The following is a 20,410-nucleotide window of genomic DNA, read 5'->3' as shown; positions in this document are numbered from 1 at the left end:
GGTTTTATTTACACAAAACCTTTTATAATGTAATCAAAATTATCCATTTTATGCCTCACAATATTCACTATGTCTTACTTATTCATAAATTCTTCTATCCATAAATCTGATAGGTAATATGTTCCATGTTCTTCTAATTTACTTATTTCTCCCTTTTCATCTAGGTCATATATACATTTTGACTTTATCTTGGTTAATGGTGTAGGATACTGGTTTATACCCAATTTCTGCCAAAGTACTTTCTAGTTTTCCCAACAACTTCTTTTTTTTAACCAAATAATGAATTCTTATCTTAAAAGCTTAAATCTTTACATTTGTCAAACATAAGATTACTATAATTATTTGCTGCTTGGTATGTCTGCTCTGTTCTACTGACCCTCCTTTCTTTTCCTTAGCCAGTACCAGATAATTTTGATAATTACTGCCATTTAATATAGTTTAAGATCTGGTATTGCTAAATCTCCTTCCTTTACATTTTTTCATTAATTCCTTTGATATTCTCTTATTCTTCTCAATGAATTTTATTATTTTTTTCTAGTTCAATAAAATAATTTTTTACTTTACATACCTTTTGACCCAGCAATACTACTTCTAGGTTTGTATACCAAAGAAATCATAAAAATGGGAAAAGGACACACATGTACAAAAATATTTATAGCAGCTCTTTTTGTGATAGCAAAGAATTGGAATTTGAGGAGATGCCCATCAACTGGGGAATGGCTGAACATGTGGTATATGAATGTAATGGAATACTACTGTACTATAAGAAATGATGAACAGGTGAACTTCAGAAAAACCTGAAAAGACTTACATGAACTGATGCTGAGCAAAGTGAGCAGAACCAGGAGAACATGGTACACAGTAACAGCCACATTGTGCAATGACTGACTTTGACAGATTTAGTTTTTCTCAATAATGCAAGGATCTAAGACAACTCCAAAAGACTCAGGATGGAAAATGCTATCCACATCCAGAAAAAGACCTATGGAGTCTGAATGGAGATTGAAACATACTTTTTGTTCTCTCTCTCTCCCTCTTTTTTTTTTTTTGTTCTTTCTTGTGGTTTCTCCCATTGGTTCTAATTCTTCTTTATATTACGACTAATGTGAAAATATGTTTAATACAAATATATATATATATGTATATATAGCCTTATGAGATTGCATGCTGCCTTGGAGAAGGGGGAGAGGAAAAAGGGGGAGAAAATTTAGAAATCAAAATCTTATGGAAGTGAATGTTGAAAACTAAAAATTAAAAAGTATATGCTTTTTTTGTAATTTAATTGGGATACCATCAAATAACTAGATTAGTTTAAGTAGAATTATCATTTTTCATATTGGTTCTGCCCATCCATGAACAATTAATATTTCTCCAATTATGTAAATTTGACTTTTTCGTATAAAAATGTTTTATTATTATGTTCATGTAGTTCGTGAGTTTGCCTTGGCAAGTATACACCCAGGTATTTTATGATATCTATGGTTATATTAAATGGGGTATCTCTTACTATCTCTTATTGTGGGGTTTTGTTGGTGACATATAGAGACGCTGATAATTTATGTGGGTTTATTTTATATCCTGCCATTTTGCTAAAATTATTAATTGTTTCAGCTAGCTTTTTAGTTGAATCTCTAGGATTTTCCAAGTATATCACCATATCATCTGCAAAAAGAAATAGTTTTATTCCCTCATTGCCTATTCTGATTTCCTCAGTTCCTTTTACTCTCTTATTACTAGCATTTCTAATACAGTATTGTATACTATTGGTGATATTGAGCATCCTTGTTTCACTCGATTTAATTGGGAAGGCTTCTAGCTTATCCTCATTACAAATAAGGTTTGCTGATGGTTTTAGGTAGATGCTTCTTATCATTTTAAGGGAAAATCCATTTATACCTATGTTTGCAAGTGCTTTTCTGCATCTACTAATAATTATATGATTTAAAAATTTTTGTTATTAATATAATCGGTTATGTTCATAGTTTTCCTTATGTTAAACCATCCCTGAATTCTTCATATAAACCCCACTTGGTCTCAATGTATAATCTTTGTGATATATTGTTGTAGTCTCTTAGCTAATTTTTTTATTTAGAATTTTTACATCCATATTCATTAGTGAAATTGGTCTATGATTTTCTTTCTCTGTTTTTGCTCTTCCTAGTTTAGGCATCAGAACCATATTTGTTTCATTAAAAGGAGTTTGACAGGATTCCTTCTTTGCCTGTTATTCCAGATAATTTATATAATACTGGAATTAGATGATCTTTAAATGTTTGGTAGAATTCACTCATAAATACATCTGATCCTAATGCTTTTTTCTTAGGAAGTTCATTTATGGCCTGTTGTAGTATCAGTGCAATATTTACAGCACCCACAATCACAATAAAGATTGTGACTATTAAAAAAAAATGACAAATGCTGGAGAGGATGTGGAAAAATTGGAACACTAATGTATTGCTGGTGGAGTTGTGAACTAATCCAGCCATTCTGGAGAGCAATCTGGAATTATGCCCAAAGGGCTATAAATAATTTCATACCCTTTGACTCAGCAATACCACTTCTAGGGTTGTATCCCAAAGAGATCATAGAAGTGGGAGGAAGACCCATATTACAAAAATATTTATAGCAGCTCTTTTTATGGTGGCAAAGAATTGGAAATTAAGGGGGTGCCCATCAATTGGGGAATGGCTGAACAAGTTGTGGTATATGAATGTAATGGAATACTGTTGTGCTATAAGAAATGAGGAGCAGATGGACTTCATATTTACCTGGAGAGGCTTATACAAACTGGTGCTGAGTGGGAAGAATAGATCCAGGAGAAATTTGTACACAATTACAGACAGAACGTATGTTTGACAACCAGCTTTGATAGACTGGACTCTTCTCAGCAATGCAGGGTTATAAGTTAATCCCAAATGATGGAGAGAGATGTCCATATCCAGAGAAAAAACTAGAAAGAACTGAGTTTGAATCCAGATAGAAGCAAACTATCTGATCTTTTCTTTTTCTTGTTTGGTTTTGTTTCCTCTTTCCCATTGTTCATTCCATCTGATACAATCCTTCTTTATAACCTGACTAATGTCTAATGTGAAAGTATTTGCAGATCCTGTACTTGATTGTATGGTGTCATGGAGGGGGGGGAGATGGAAAGAGAGAAAATTTGAAACTCAAGGAATTGTGGATCTGAATCTTGTAAACTAAAAGTAAAGAAGCAAATTAATAAAGACCAAACACTTAAAAATAAAAAAAAGATTGTGACTATAAATATCACATGACATTCCATTGAAAAATATACCAAACTCTTCATATAGAGGACAGAATTGAAGCATTTATTTAGATACCAGAAAACCCAATTCCCAAACCAGTAAGCCTATTCTATCATAGTACCAAAGATATTAAGAAGCCATAATAACACTGAGAGCCACAGCATCCTTTAGCCTTTCCACAAACCAATACAAGATCAATATTTACTTTACCCACAAACCTCTCTGTCTCCTTGCCTGAGCCCCTCTCTCTCCCATGTCTCTCTGGCTCTGATTCCCAGCTTCCTATGAGCTCTGCTTCCCTTCAAACTCCTCCCACCATAGGCTCCATGTGGCTACATTTAGCCTATTAGGGGGGAGAGTTTACTTTCAGAGCAGGGGAGGTCTTCAGATTCCCATTCCCATTATGCCTGTTCTTGTTTTTCTACAATAGGGTTATTTAGATATCCTCTTTCCTCTTCTGTCAATCTAGGCAGTTTGTGTTTTTGTAAGTATTTTTCCATTTCACTTAAATTGTTAAATTTATTGCCACATAATTGGGCAAATAATTGCTTTGATTTCATATTCGTTAGCGGCATATTCACCCTTTGCATTTTTGATACTAGTGATATGGTTTTCTTCTCTCTTTTTAAAAATTAAATTAAATTTTTTTAAAGCAATTGGGGTTAAGTAACTTGCTCAAGGTTACATGACTAGTTATTTGTGTGGGTGTTAAGTATCTGGGGCCGGCGCTCTTACTCACTGTGCCACCTGGCCGCCCCCTCTTCTCTCTTTTTAAAAAGAATATTAACCAATGGTTTATCTATTTTATTGTTCCCCCCCCCAAAAAAAAACAAGTCCTAATTTACTAATTCAACAGGTTTCTTTTCTGGCATTTAATTTTAGTAACCTCACCTTTAATTTTTAGGATTTCCAGTTTGGTGTGTAACTGGATATTTTTAATTTGTTCTTTTTCTAAATTTTTAAAATTGCATAACCAGTTTATTGATCTGCTCTTTCTCTATTTTATTTATATAAGCATCTAGATATATAAATTTTCCTCTACTATTTTTTGCTGTATCCCATAGGTTTTAGTATGTTGTCTCATTGTTTTAATTCTCTTTAATAAAATTATTAGTTGTTTCTATGACTTGTTCTTTAACCCACTCATTATTTAGTCTCCAGTTAATTTTTAATCTGTGTTTCCATGGCCCCTTATTAAATATAAGTTTATTGTATTATGATCTAAAAAGGATACATTTGATATTTCTGCTTTTCTCCATTTAATTGTAAAGGTTTTATGACCGTATACAGGGTCAGTTTTTCTAAAGGTACCATGTAATTGAGGAGGTACTGAGGAAAAGGTATATTTCATTCCCATTTAGTTCTCTTCAGATACCTATCATTCCTAACTTATGTAATATTCTGTTCATCTCCTTGACTTCTTTCTTATTTTTTTTTTGGTTAGATTTATCTAGTTCTGAGAGGGAAAGGTTGAAGTTCCCCATTATTATAGTTTTGCTCTCTATTCCCAACTGTAATTCATTTAGCTTTTCCTTTAAAAAATTGGATGCTATAGCATTTGGTGCATACAGGTTTAGTATTAATATGACTTCATTATCTATAGTACCTTTTATCATAATGTAGTTTTCCTGTTTGTCTCTTTTAATTAAATCTACTTTAGCTTCAGCTTTGTCTGAGATCATGATTGCTATCTCTGCTTTTTTTTTTTTTTTTGCATTGGCTGAAGCATAATACATTCTACTCCAACCATTCATTTTTACTCTACGTGAACCTCTTTTTTAAATGTGTCTCTTGTAAACAACATATTGTCAGATGCTGGTTTTTAGTCCATTTCTGTTTTATGAGTGAGTTCATCCTATTAATATTCAAAGTTATAGTTATTAGTTGTGTATTTCCCTCCATCTTATTTTTTCTTCAGTTTATCCTTCCCTTTTTAATCTATCACTCCTTATATGTCTAATTTACTTCCTTTTTTTTTTTTTTTTTTGCTTTTTGGAGGGCAATTGGGTTTAAGTGACTTGCCCAAGGTCACACGGCTAGTTTTTGTGTTAAGTGTCTGAGGCCGGATTTGAACTCAGGTCCTCCTGATTCCAGGGCCGGTGCTCTATTCACTGCACCACCTAACCGCCCCTTCTAATTTACTTCTGACAACTGCCTCCTTAAACCACACCCCATCTAAGAATTACCCCCCTTCTTCTCTCCTTTCCCTCCTATTCCTTAACCTACCCACCTTTTAAGAGACCCTCCCTTATCCTCTCCCCTATCCTCCTGCTTCTTCTTCTCCACCATTTTGACTCTGCCCCCTCCTCCAGTTTCTTGATATGCACATCCTTTCAACAGTCCCTCCCTTATCCTGTCCTTACCCTTCTATTTCTCTAAGTTAGGAAGATTTTTCTGTGCTTCTAGATGTATATGTTATTACCTTTTTAACCCAGTTCTGATGAGAATCATGTTTTAGTACTACCACCTCCACTCCCTCCTGCTGTCCACTGTAACAGTTCTTTCATTCACACTTTGTTTGTATGAGATAATTGCCCTATTTTACTTCTCCCTACCCAAAATTATATTTTTTAGGATCATTCCATTATACTGAACTCAACCCCAAGCATTCTGTCTATGATTGCTCTTTCAAATTACTGTAGTAATGATTACAGATAATATTTTCCCATATAAGAAGTAAACAATATGACCTAATTAAGTTTCTGATAATTGGTCTTCCATGGATTCCTTCTTATATTTCTCCTGATTCTTATAGTTTAAATTTTTTTGATCTGTTCCGGTCTTTACTGACAAATACTTGTAAGTCCTTTAATTTGTTAAATACCTTTTTCCCATCCAATGCTAAATTATATTCAGCTTTGCTTTTTGGTAAGTTATTCTTGGTTACAAAGCCAACTCCTTTTCTCCTCAAAATTATCATTTTCTATGCCCTTTAGTCTTTTAATGTAGAAGCTGTTAAATCTTGAGTTATCCTGAATGTGTCTCCACTCATAAGTTCCCAAAGTGGGTGATACTGCCCCTGGGGGGTCCTGGAACAATCCAGGGGGCAGTAGTAGTTTGAAATTATGTAAATTAGAAAAAAAAATTAAAAGGGTTAAAGAAAGTAGATTTCTAAGGCACAAGCTTAGGAACTCTGCTCACAGAATTTAAATTGTTTCTTACTAGGTGATTGTGGTACTTTCTCCTTGACTTGAAAGCTTTGAAACTTAGTTCCTATGAGTTTTCATCTTGGAATCACTTTCAGGAAGTGATAAGTCGATTTTTTCAATTTCTGTTTTACTCTCTAGTTTTAAAAATTCAGGGAAATATTCCTTAATTTCCTGAAGTATAGTGTGTACACTCTTTTTTTGATCATAATTTTCAGGTAGTCCAACAATTCTTACTTATATTGTCTCTCCTTGATCTGTTCTCCAGTTTGGTTTTTCTAATGAGATATTTCATATTCTTTTCTTTTTTTATTCTTTTGATTTTATTATTTCTTGGTGTCTTATGAAATCACTAGTTTTTCTTTGCTCAATTCTAATTTTTAAGGACTTACTTTCCTCTGTAAGTCTTTGAATCTTTTTTTTCCAATTGGTTGACTTTCTTTTCATAATTTTTAAATTTTTTGCATACTCTTATTTTTTCTAATTGTTTTCTTCAACCTCTCTTATTTGATTTTTAAATTCCTTCCAAAAACTCTTTTTGGGCTTGCGATCATTTTACATTTCTCTCTGAAATAGAAGAGCTTTTGATTTCACTTCTTTTAAGTTTGAACCCAGATCTTCTCTGTTATCGTAGTAGCTAGCTATAATTGGGTTCGTTCTCTTTTGCTTACTCATTTTTTAAAGGGACTTATTTCCTGGCCTTTAACTCTGTGTTAGAGTCAGGCTCTGATCCTGAGGTCTGGGGGATAATGTTTCAAGCTTCAGGTTTTTCATGCTGTTTTCTGAACTCTATCCCTGGGGCCTGACCCTCTTCCACTGAGCCACAACCCTCAGTAATGTTCTTACCACAGACATTCTTACTCTCTGTGATTCCTCCTGTGGCTGCAAGCTTCAGTTCATCCCTCTATGTGGGATTCTGCTCTGTTGGAAGTAGCCACAGCCAGCAGGGGCCCTCCCCTGGCCAGTCTGCACTCATCCATGTGCGCTCACTCCTCTTAGCCCCAAGTCCAGCGATAATGGAGGGCTCTACAGTCTGACCTTCACACTGCTGATGGAGCAAAAATTCCTCAGTCTGAGGCTGCCACTGATAGAGCTGCCCTTAGGGCTTGTTGTTTGTCAACTTAGTGGTATGTGCCCCAAGGCATCTACACTTCAGTCAGACCAAATCACTACGCCCAGGAGGTCAGGTCTTTCCTAATATCTTCCTAGGTTGTTTTAGGCTGGACAACTGCTTTATCCCAACTTTTAATTCTTTCTGCCTCCCTAAAGTTCACTTTGAGGCATTGTTTTAAATTGTTTGGGGGGTGGGGGAGCAGTTTGCAAGAATCAGGTAATTTCCTGCCTCATTTCACCATCTTCCCAGAATCCTCTGTCTCTTAATATTTTATGGATACCATTGCCCCAGTTAGGAGAAGTTAGTTTATCTGTTAGCCTTTGCTCTCAACACATGACCAGCCAACCTCCTTTTACAGCCTTGTACATCCTTGAGCCACTTTGTAATAGTGACAATTGCTACATGTGTGGCTTTGGGCAAGTTTCTTCACCTTCTTCAGCCTCATTTTTTCATCTGTAAAATGAAGGTGGATTAAATCTCGTCTAGCTCTGACTTTATTATCATACGATCTTAACATCTTCAGGGTCTTAGCACAATAGAACAGAAACTCATCCACCAACTAAGACAATAGTCAAAAGTACCAGTGATAAGTATGCCTTTAATCCTAAGTGATACCTGCCTCAGCCAGAAAGCCTCTTATGTGTATCTTTGCAAAGGCCTATGGGTGGGAGCAGATGAACCACATAAAGTAATTTTGTCTGGAAGAAGTAGAAGTAGCAAGTGTTGCTTTAGATTTTTCTCCCTCATTTTTAAAAAATAACTAATTAATTTTTAGTTTTCAATATTCACTTCCATAAGTTTTGAATTTTCTTCTCTTCCCTTTCCTCCTCCCTCCCCAAGATGGAATGTAATTGGCTTGACATATGCATTCATATTAAACATATTTTCACATTAGTCATGTCGTATAGGAGAATTAGAACGAATACAAAGAGACAAAAAAGAAAAAAAAAAGAGAGCAAATAGTGTGCTTTGATCTCAATTCAGACTCCATAGTTTTTTCTGGATTTGGAAAGCATTTTCCAATCATGAGACTTTTGGAGTTGTCAAAGTCAGTCATCACACAATGTTGCTGTTACTGTGTTCAATGTTTTTCTGATTTTGCTCCCTTCACTCAGCATCAGTTCATATAAGTCTTTCCAGGTTTTTCTGAAGTTCTCCTGCTTATCATTTCTTATGGAACAACAGTATTCCATTACATTCATATACCACAACTTGTTCAGCCATTCCCCAATTGATAGACATCCCCTCAATTTCCAGTTTTTGGCCACCACAAAAAGAACTGCTGTAAATACTTTTGTATGGTCTAGATTTAAGAATAATACTGATAGTACTTTATTCTTTTATTGCAATTAGTTTTCCAGAAGCAGGTTTCATGTCCCCAGCACCCCATGGAATATACAGGTTCCTTCATTGGTATTTACATCTGTGATTATACTGTAAGTAAGATTAATGGTTGAACTCTTTCCTTTTTTCCTCAGCATAGTCCTGACACATCATGTTAATTATGTTACTTAAGCTTCAATTATTTATTATTTCAAATTCTTACAAGTAAATCCCAAGATGTTTATTTCAGGAGGCTGAGAACCGGCAGCTTATGGAGGACCTTCGAAAGGCTGTTGAACAGGCCGAAAGCTGGGAAGCCAAAGCACGTCAAACGGAGGCGGAGAATAACGCTCTCAAACTGGAACTTTTAAATGCAGAGGCCGAGGGTAACAGACTAAAAGAAAAAGTAGAATCACTCAATAGAGAGGTTGAGCAAGTAAGTTGGGAACATGTATCAGCAGCTGATCTTGAATTATACCTAAATAGTATTTTGTGAAGCTTCCAAACCCTTAAACCAGCAGACGGATTCTTTAATTTTTCTATCAAGGGCAGAAATAAAGTTGTGACTGGAGGACTTTCCCAGGTGTAGCTATTGTTAGGGTAACAGTACTGTAGATTTGTATTGTATTTCAGAGTTTTGAAAGTATTTTCACATCCATTGTTGAATTTCATCCTCAGTATTACTATTAGTCTTTGTAGAAAGAAAATTTCTGAAAATAAGTAAATGAGTATGATTCCTCAGCATTCTTAAGCATTTGGCTTTTATTTTTAACATTATGCTGAAGTTTTTAACATGCTGTCAAATACAGCAACAACAATTGACAGCTACCCGGGTTCTTGATTTTCAAGATTTTGATAGTAAATACGAGAGAGCTATTCACTTCTTGTTTATGGTGATATGATCAGCATCACTGTGTGACTGACATTAAATACTGGGTGTTAGGCAATATTTAAAAAATAATAATTATTATACCACAAAACACCCAGTCAGGCCTCTGATGGTGTAACCAATACGATCAAGCATCTAGACTTAGAATTGAAAGCTTTTAAAAGTGTAGATTTTATTTCAAGCCTTCAAAAAAAAACCCCCAACACTGACTCCAGAGTTTCTATAAAAAGCTTAAAGATTCTACTTTATCTTTTTCTGTGATGTTATGATTATACTATCTACATATCATAGAATGCACCTTATAGTGTTGTTAAAAAAAAAGTTTTGCCATATTTTATTTGCTAAATGTCAGTTGCTTTTCTATGCTCTGTGCCCCCCACCTTCCTCTCTCTCCTTTATTCCTTCTCTCTCTCTCTCTGTCTCTCATCTTTCTTTTTTTCGGTCAAATTGTTATTTCTCTGTGACTAACTCAGTCATCTTGTTCTGCCAGAACGCAAATGCAGAAAGGCTGTACAAATCTCAGATTTCCACTTTGCACAAATCCCTTTTAAAGATGGAAGAGGAGCTTCAGAAGGTTCAGTTTGAGAAAGTCTCTGCCCTTGCAGATTTGTCTTCCACACGAGAACTCTGTATTAAACTGGACTCTAGTAAAGAACTACTCAGTCGACAGCTTATTGCCAAAGATCAAGAAATAGATATGGTATTTAAGACAGACATTAGAAACAGCTATTTGTTTATATTGCATAAGTTCTCTGAAGAATATAAGGACTCTAGCCTTCCTTAGGAAAATGAAATTTCATTTTATAAAGGTTTATGTTTCGCATATAAACATTAAGAAATGCCTTTCATCCATAGAACTATATTTTTAAGGTCCATAAGTTCAGTTTTCTCTGCTGTTTCCCAAATACCTCAAGAACCTGTGTTCCTTATTAAGATTTCAAATGAAATCTTAATTTAAATTTGCCATTTGAATTTATTTTCATTCAGAGAAATTTAAGGGAACATGTGCTACATTAACCAGCAGTGAATCTTTAAGTTTCTACAACTAACTTGGTACATAATTTGGATTATATACTATTATTATAATAAAAATTATGACATATTTTTAAATGAATAGAAATAATTTTCTTAAAAATTAAATAAATCGGGGTGGCTAGGTGGCACAGTGAGTAAAGCACCGGCCCCAGAGTCAGGAGGACCTGAGTTCGGTTACGGCCTCAAACACTTAACACACACACACACACACACACACACACACACACACACAAACTAGCCGTGTAACCTTGGACAAGTTATTTAACCCCAATTGCCCTCCAAAAGGCAAAAAAAAAATTTAAATAAATCCTTTTGATGTGTAATGAAGAAATAAAGTTTTATGTTTCATAATTCTGGGCTAATGTCTATGAAAAGGGAACAGCTATTAGTAAATCATTTAGAGTCATGTTTACAGTTTTTTTTTTCAAACTCAGGTCTCTACCTTTAGTCACTATTGCCTTTTAGTAAAAGTAATACATGCTTGAGTTTCTTAAATAAATGAGAATTTCTTGTCTTTTTTTTTCCCGAGTAAGGGCTTGAATAGATGTTTTCATGGAATGACAATTCTCAGAGGCCCAGTATCTTTTTTAAGATATTAAATATTTATTCCCTTAGAACGTTCAGTGAATGTGCTGCCCTGTTATAAGTACATTATCCTAAGTTTAGTCTTTAGCTGGGACATTTATATATATGAATAAATACAAAAAGAGACATATCCCTACATGAACTAAAATGTATAGTTAATAAATGGATAGCACACTGGATAGTAAATCTAAAACGAGAGGACCAGTAAAGCAGCAATTCAACTGAATGAAAGTGTTAATTCTTCTGGTCTTTGTTAATTTTTATTTGGAATTAGAGAATTACCTCTCAGGGACTAAATGTCTAAGAAAATTAATCTACCTAGATAAAGTTTTATCGTTTTTAAGGTACTTCTCCCCCCCCAATATAAAGTTACTATCATTTATATTATCTGTTCAGTTGTGTTTTTCTCATACATTTAAACTTAATAGCATAATTTTTACATATTCAAGTGAGGTACTTTTTCTTAATCTTTAAAGAGAGCTAGGGGTGATAGGAAGAAGACAAAGTATCTCTCTTGCTGTGATTTTATTAAATGCAAGAGAAGAAAGCACATTGATATATAACTTAGGCATGCATATTCAAATGATTTAATATAAATATAATCTAGGATTCCTGATCCCTTTGTGGTTTCACATATACTAAATCTCCCTTTTATCTACTTTGGAGGAATACTGAGACAATGTTTTTAAAGCTCCTTAATTCCTAGTTGGGGCAAGGTATTATATAGCAGTTTGTTTAGAAATTGTATTAGAAAAGTTTTAGAGCATATCTTAATTTGTAATTAATGGCAGTGGATTTTTATAATGTAGTATGTATCTTAGTTTATGACAGATCTTAGAACCTAGAAACATTTTTTCAAAGGAGACATTGTGCCATGTTTTGGCCACAGTGCAGATAGCTGATCTAAGAAACCACTCAGAGGAGAACCCACCCTAAATATATATAGAATTAAGGAAATATGAAGTTAATGTGAATTCTCACCTGTAAAAGAATGAATTACTACAGTCCCATGGGGGTATCTAGGGGCCATGTGTGTCCTCCTCAAATTATTTTCCCACGGTAGAACTACGTCAGTTTTGTAGAGATATAATAATAAATACAAAATTACAGAAGTGCATTGAAACTGGAAAGGGGTATAGAGTTCCAATGTCTAGTCAATGATTCTCTGTTCAAAATTAGTAATGAGTCTGATGTAATTAGGGAATTGGGGAGGGGATTTTTTTCCGTTCTTCAGTTCTGCAGAATCTGATGTGCCCTTCCAGCATGGAAGGGGAGAAGTAGGCCTTATGTTGAAATAGAGGGACAAGAAGCCCTGCCCACATAGCCCATCACTGAAATAAAGGGATGGAAGTAAGTTTAAATGTCTTCCTGTTATTGTGCAGGTGGAGAATGAGCTAGAGTCAGCTCGAAATGAAATCGAGCTTCTGAGGAATCAGATGGCGAATGACAGAATCTCCATGCAGAGCCTAGAAGCTTTGCTGGTGGCCAATCGAGACAAAGAGTACCAGGCTCAGGTAGCACTTCAGGAAAAGGAATCTGAAATTCAGCTTCTAAAAGAGCACCTCTGTTTGGCTGAAAATAAAATGTGAGTGAGCCAGGAATGTCTTAGCAGAATTAAGCCCTTCTTCTAGGATCTGCAGGCTCAACTGGGCCAGCACCTTCGTTTTACAGATGGAGAAACTAAGGGATACATACCCTGTATACAGTTGTGTGACCAAAACCATTTTCCACATGAGTTCATAGAACTGTTTCATTAGAAACAATTAAGCATTTTCAAATCTGAAAATTTTTTATGTGTGTGGACCCGTCACTGCCATTTTGTCTTTCCATTTGTATACGTAGCAGCATCTGTGTTATTTCTTAGGGCTGCCAGAAGAATTTTAGTATTCACACTATATGTGAGCGGAGTCCTTAGGCTTTGGTCCCTCATCCTGCCTGTGATCATATTTTATCTACATAGCTGAAGGTAACATCGTGACCGCTTTTCATAAGACCCTGCTCTTAGCCCACAGTCACATTCTTTATTCAGCCTCTGTACTGGCCCTCTGTTTTCTCTTCACCCAACATCACCTTTAGTTATGAACAGAGAAATATGGAACAGCATGGGAGCGCTTGGCAAGGCCTAGGATTATCGGGTCAGTGATGAGAATTACTTTCAGGCCATTTTAATGACGGAGGCCCTGGCAGCCATAACTTACTGAAGATGCAATGTTCATCTTAGTTCGTGTCCTTATTTTGACGCCTCCCTTGTCAGCTAACAAATGACAGCTGACAGATGGGGATGTGGTGACACTTTCTCCCTTTTTCAGCCAACGTGTCTTTTTTGTTATGCAGGTGCATAGTCTTGATAGAATAATTGATAGAACGACTAAAGAAGATGAACTTTTTTATTTCCCTAAGAGGTCTAGTTGTCAGCAGTTTGTGTTACATAATTGAAGGGACAAAGGAGAGAGGTTAAAATGTAGTTTTTATTTAACAAGCATATATTGAGTACTTACTGTGTGCCAGGCACAATACTAAGCTTTACAGACATTCTCCCATTTTATCCCTTCAACAACCCTGGAAGGCAGGCGCTATCATCCCTGTTTTTAGATAAGCAAACCGAGACAGACAGAGATGAAGTGACTGGCCCAGGCTCACACAACCAGGAAGTGTTTGCAATCAGATCTGAACTTAAGGCCTCCTCACTCCAAGTCCAGTGCTCTGTATCCATTGGGCCACCTAGACCCTGCTAGTTTGTACTAGTATCCATGTTCTCCCCTCAAACATGGAGCCAGGCCATAGGGATTCAGTCTTATGACCAGTACAGGAGCTATATATATGTGAGATATAGAGATATTTATAGATGTACATATATCTATATACATATTTGTCCATATGTATATGCCCACACTTTGTAGGCTTCAGTAAAAACATCCAAATATACTTTTATTCAGCAATATTCATTAAGTGCCTACTTATGTAAGACATGAGATAAAAGGAAAAAACAGAACAGAACAGTCCTCTCCAGGAGCTTACCTTTAGGAGCCAAGAACACGTATGCAGATAAGTAAATGTGAAATAACTCCATGATGGAGAGCGTACAGATAGCTGAGGGGCCTCAGGAAAGACAGACCTCTGTAGAAGGAGGCCCCTGAGCTCTGAAGACAGCAAGGCACTCTCCAGGGGTAGCACCTGTCAGACAGAGCAGACCACACACCATCTCTGCAAAGCCAGAGGCTAAAGACGAAATGTCATGGAGAAAGGCAGTTTGACATTAATTACATGAAGGGGAAGAATATGAAGTATGACTAAAAAGTAAGTGGAAACCATACTGTCAATACCTTTTAATATCATTTAGTTTAGGGTTTAGTATTTTTTTTCCCAAAGGCAATGAGGAACTATTGGTACACTTGAAAAAACACAGGCTCTGAAGCCAGAAGACCAAGGGTCAAATCCCAGCTCTTATATGATTTAGGTGACCTTGGAACTTTCACTCACATAACTTCTTTGGGTGGGAGTTTTCTTGTCTTTAAAAAAGGGAGTTGGACTAAATGACCACTGAGATTCATTTCAGCTGTATTATGTGTGCTCTTAAAAGTATCTTAACAGAGTTGTGGTATGATCAGATCTGTGTTTTAAGAATATCAGCTTGGCATTTGTATGTAGGGTGGACTGGAGAGAAAAGAGACTAGAAGCAGGATGGGTATTTAAGATCCTATTGCAATAGTCCAGGTTCAGCTTGGTTTAGTGGCCCAAACTGAGGTAGAAACTGCAAGAAGAGAAAAAGCAGATGAATGCGGAAAAAATATGAAGATGGAATCCACAAGACTTGGCAGCTGAGTTGGGTGAGGGAGAAGGAGGCTGGAGGTTGTAAACCTAAATGACTGAACGGTTAATTGTGCCCTCAATATAAATGGGATTTCAGAAGAATAATAGTTTTGGGGAAGATAATTCTGGATATACTGAATTTGCAGACAGTTAGAGGTATGGAAGTGGAGTTGAGAAGAGAGATTAGATGAAGACTAAATATATAAATATGGAAATCATAATTTAATTCATAGAAACTGATGAATTCTTCAAAGGAGAGCAAGACTAAATGAATGAGTGTGTGCCCTATTATATTTAAGTACATTTAATTATATAAAAGCTGCTAAGATATATTTTACAATAATGACTTTCACTGGTGAATGTGATAAACCTATTAGGAGTTGGTGTGAATAGCATATTAAGTGTCAGGTACATTGTGGCTAACAATCATAACAATGTCATCGCATTTATGTAACGGTTTTACTTTCAATGTCATATTTGTAGCCATTACTTGAGATAGACGGGACAAGTGGTATTATCCACATTTTCCTGATGAAGAACTTGTGGCATAAAGAAATCATCAGTGAAACTAGGGTTGGACTCCAGATCTCTCGGCTAGACCATTTTTCTGTGCCATAGATTCTGTATCTTTAAATTGTGTGTGTGTGTGTGTGTACATCATACCGTATAAACAGGAACATGGAAAGAGAATGATTCATCTTTGTGTGGATAGAGTTGGGAGATTATACCGTAGGAATTAGCAGTATTTTCAGCACCGTCATATCTCCTTTAACTTTTCTACATAGGGCCATCCAAAGTCGAGACGTTGCCCAGTTCAGAAATGCAATGACACAGCTGGAAGCTGATCTTGATATTACAAAAAGACAGCTGGGGACAGAGCGCTTTGAAAGGTAAGTGACAGCCATGCACCGTTCATCCTTCCAAGTGCTGTTTTGGTAGAAACAGCGGAGTTAGAGAAATTCAGGATGAGCAGATCCTAAGAGATGATCTGAGTTACAATTTACCTTGGAGCGAGTAATTTCATTGTATATAAAATGTTAAAATATCACCATTATCTCTTAGAGAACGGGCTGTACAAGAACTTCGCCGCCAGAATTATACTTCTACCAATTATTATCACTTGAGCTCTACGATAAAACCAACACCGAGGTGTCATTCACCTGACCATCTCCTTCATCGATCGCCTGATCGAGGTCTAGACAGATCACTGGAAGAGTAAGTGCTTCAAGGATCCATTCTTGTGGAAAACCACATGGAGATGTACACTGAACATTTGGGGGAGGTAGGAAACCCAAGAAACAGCGTGTTATTGCTAACGATTTTTAAAATTGTGTCATGAATGCAGGGCTATATTTATGCAGAAACCAAAGATATTCTGATAATTACAATGTGTGTTTCAAGATACTGAAGCGTGGGGCGGCCAGGTGGTTCAGCGAGTAAGAGCACTGGCCCCAGTGTCGGGACGACCTGGAGGATTGAAAATAACTGGCCGTGTAACTCTGAGCAAGTCACTTACCCCCAATTGCTTAAAAAAAAATACACAAGATACTGAAGTGAATAAAATGCTCCGTGGTATCTAATTTTGCCATAAACAGTTTTTTATTTGTTAAAGCACTGACTGATTCATGGGAGTATATATACATATATGTACATATGTGTATATACACATATATACTTATTTTTATTTAACTGCCACTCTTTTATTAACTTGATTTCATTATAAATTGCCAGCTAATTATTTCAGTGTCATTGAATATGGATACATGTACATATAACTCTGGTAACATAGTAGGACAAATAGTCAAGGGAAAATACTTTGAAACATTTTTAGGAACAGGAGCCATATACAGAAAGGATTTCTGAGAAGAATTTGTACCAAGTGAATGACCATTTGTTTGATTTGCATATAAATTAATAGACTGGAGAGTAATAAGTAGGTGTTTTTTATCTGCATCGTTACTTTGTAACATTTTCATTCCCACTGAGACCATTCTCTCTCCTTTTTACCTGAATTCCTCAGTTATTTTTATAACAATGCGTTTAAGCTGTTCAAAACTAGGAACAACTTCCTGTCATGGATTCTGTAGAAAAGGTATTTTTCCTGTCTTTAACTGCAAGTCCCTTTTCCCTTTGAAAAACTAAGAGAGAGATCCAGAAGTTGCTTCTCCCATGATCATATTCCTGAGAAACATTTTGTTCTTGAACAGCTTTTCTAAGTTGACAAAGCTCTGCAGCAATTGGAAAGAGAAGTAAGAATATGAAAAAAGCAGTTCGGGTTTGTGCTGAATGATGTCGTCTCTTAACAAAACAAGCACATTTTAAAGCTGGTGCAGGCTTCCCGTGCCCAGACTGAGAGCTAGAAGAGGCTTCCCTATCATCTCGTCTCAGTCCCTTCACTTTGACAGGAAGAAATGGGAATTAGTACGGTCAGGGCCTGCCCTGTTAGTGATAATTCCCTGGTGACAACCTAGAGTTTTAATATTTGCTCTTTAGGTTGGATTTATGTGTCATGATAGTGACAGGGAATTCTCAGAATATTCTTCTCATTTGTAACCAAACATCTTGAGATAATCAGAGAGCATATACAGTGATAAAAACATATATATTTTTAAAACCTAAACTGTTTTGCCTAATCTAGGGCAGATCTTACATTTGATTAAATCAATTGAAAATGTGTTAGTTTACAAGTGAAAAGCTTTAGATAGCTATGTGTTAAATGAACATGTTTTTGAAAATAAATCATGTTACCATCAGACATGTGTAATACCTTTATAACAAAAAGTCACAAAAAATAAGTGTGTGCCAAGAGCCTTAAGGACAATGACAACTAAGGATGTTATGGTTTTCCATTATTCACTGTAATTCGTTTTCTATGGAACTTCCTTTGTTCATATAAACTCTGAATATTCTTGACCAACTGCACATTCAATTCTCTTAGTTTGTAACATGGTTTACAATGAAAGAAGGTGGCAAAAGGACGCTAAAAGCAGCAGAGTTTGTGCAAATTGAGCAAACGAGGAGAAAACCGCGCAGTTTTGTTAAAGAGATTCCCTCATTTATTGCAATGGAGAACTCTATTTTATCATCTACATCTCAAATCTCATTTTAGCCAGTAACTTCTACATTCTCCTCAAGCATCATCACAGCAACAAAATAACAAAATTGTAGGTTATTTTATTCCTGAGTTTTGAGAAGTTGGAAAACTTTTAGATCTTGAACATACCAACCCTGGAATACATTTTATATATGGCAAGCAATATATATTTGAGTTGTAAAGTTTTAAATTAGTATTTTTTTCTTTTATAGGAATCTGTCCTTTAGAGATTTTTGACACATGAAGGTTCTTCACCCTCTGGAAAGCAAGGTTAAAAGCTGAACTCAAGTTTATGCTATATAATTGATTTTATCTTTTGAATGCTTGACAATGTTAAAATGTATTTATTGACCTCAAGAGAACAAACTCTGAATCAGCCAATGGTGTTCTGTTTCGTACAGCTAATCTCTGGTGTATTATGCCATATCGAAGTGACTCAGCTTGACATTCATAAGGAAAAATGCATATGGCTGTATCGATTCACACATTAATAGTGAGTGTAAAGAAAAAAATTTGCCTACTCTACTATTGAAGGCTGTGGAATAACATTGTTCCTCGAGAGAAAATAAAGAAACTTATAAAAAGAGGGAAAAGTGTTTTACAAAACTGATTTCTTTTCCTTTTTTTGGTATCTAATGTGGTTGGTTAAATTTTATCTTTGTGATTTGTGCTTTCATATCTAAAGAAATTGTGCCAAAATTGGCAAACTTGTTTTTTTAATTTGATCTATACTGGCCTGGGGCCCAGTATTCCTCTCCATTTTGGAACCAACTTGATAAAGTCCATATCATCTGATCTCAAAGAAGCAGAAAGTACAAGTGTGTCAGTGATGTTCAGTACACACTGTTGTACAATTCAAAGACCTAATAAACAAACATTTTCTACAATTGTGTTTACTTCCACTATTTTTAGAAAGGTAGGTGATGATATATCTGTAAAGAATGTAAGATAACAATCTGTATTTTTAATAAGTTTTCTTAAAAAAATTAAAGTACTGTAATCAAATGTTTTGCCTGTGACAGATTTCTGTAGTCTAGAGTATAACTGAAGTGCAGAGACAAGTTTCAAATTTTCCTGAAACCTTCCAAGTTGTTATGTTCTTACTATATTGATAGGCTTCAATTTCATATGAATTTGAATGCCTGAACACTGTTTCCTTATCACTCTTAGTCATTTATATTCTACCCCTTTAATGAAAATAGAAACCAATCCCAAATCTGTTTCATTGAAACTGGACATTTAACACAAATGATTTTCCCATTTATATAATTCTTGACCATTATGACCACAGTAACAAAATCGGGCTATTTCAGAGAATGTCTTTTAAAGTGATTTAGCATTCTGATAATTTACTCTGGACTTAGTTTAAATAAGAAAAAAGACCCAAATTCACTGGTCTAATATGATGATGTTAGATCAACAAAATTAAATTGATAGTTATAAAATTGCAAAAAAATGAAGCTTTAAAGATATTTTTATAAGTATTTGGGGAAATCTTGTTCAGAAAAGTTTTCTCACTGATAAGCAATATTATTTTTATGTAAAATAAATAATAAATACTAAATTTTAAAAGGTAAAATAAATACCCTTTTCAGGGTATCAGAGAGGCCTAACCTTAGATCTTTATGACCATGTTAGAAGGAGATTAATTCTTGGTCTTATCCTTGAGGAGCTAATAAAGAACTGAATATAATAGATATTATGTGCTTAAACAAAAGGAGTCTTTGTATAGAAAGACTGGTATAAGGAAAGTAGAACTGATGAGATATGAAGATGTTTCAAAAGAACACTGTCATTAACTTGTGTTAATTGTAACAATGAGATTAAACAACAAGAATATTCCACACATATACAGGCTTAAATTATTTAGAGGACAACGGGAGAAACCTCAGTACAAATTTGAGAATATCATAAGGAGAAATCTTTTCAAAGTAGAACATCTATTCTTTTAGGAGAGAAAACAGTTTGATGATATGAATTAACACCATATAGTCTTTTCTTATTTAAGATACCTAAATATTAGGGTACAAGTTTAATGTTCACCTGTTCATTATTATGAGAGAGAGAGAGGAAGAGAAAGAGGGGCCACTCTTTTTAAAATTAAATATAAGGTTTATTTTTAGTTTACATCCTTCATTTCCACAAGAT

The 20,410-nt window shown here is 35.2% G+C and overlaps 1 protein-coding gene across 1 annotated transcript in view; it reads left to right on the top strand.

Annotated features, from left to right (window-relative positions):
• TSGA10 (testis specific 10) overlaps positions 1 to 19,116 on the top strand; it is a 73,692-nt gene extending 54,576 nt beyond the window's left edge. Inside the window, exons 13-18 of the mRNA XM_069073076.1 lie at positions 9,100 to 9,285; positions 10,229 to 10,438; positions 12,741 to 12,943; positions 15,954 to 16,058; positions 16,231 to 16,383; positions 18,475 to 19,116. Of these exons, the coding sequence (XP_068929177.1) occupies positions 9,100 to 9,285; positions 10,229 to 10,438; positions 12,741 to 12,943; positions 15,954 to 16,058; positions 16,231 to 16,383; positions 18,475 to 18,499 (882 nt within the window). The 3' untranslated portion in view covers positions 18,500 to 19,116. The remainder of the gene's footprint in view (positions 1 to 9,099; positions 9,286 to 10,228; positions 10,439 to 12,740; positions 12,944 to 15,953; positions 16,059 to 16,230; positions 16,384 to 18,474) is intronic.
• The last annotated feature ends 1,294 nt before the right edge of the window (positions 19,117 to 20,410 follow it).

Source organism: Petaurus breviceps, unplaced genomic scaffold (assembly GCF_028583685.1).
Source record: "Petaurus breviceps papuanus isolate PSGF00001 unplaced genomic scaffold, PetGlider_PUasm1.0 90849, whole genome shotgun sequence".
Classification (NCBI taxonomy): Eukaryota; Metazoa; Chordata; class Mammalia; order Diprotodontia; family Petauridae; genus Petaurus; species Petaurus breviceps.
The sequence above is the reverse complement of the archived record's forward strand: the minus strand, read 5'-3'. Positions and strand labels throughout refer to the sequence as shown.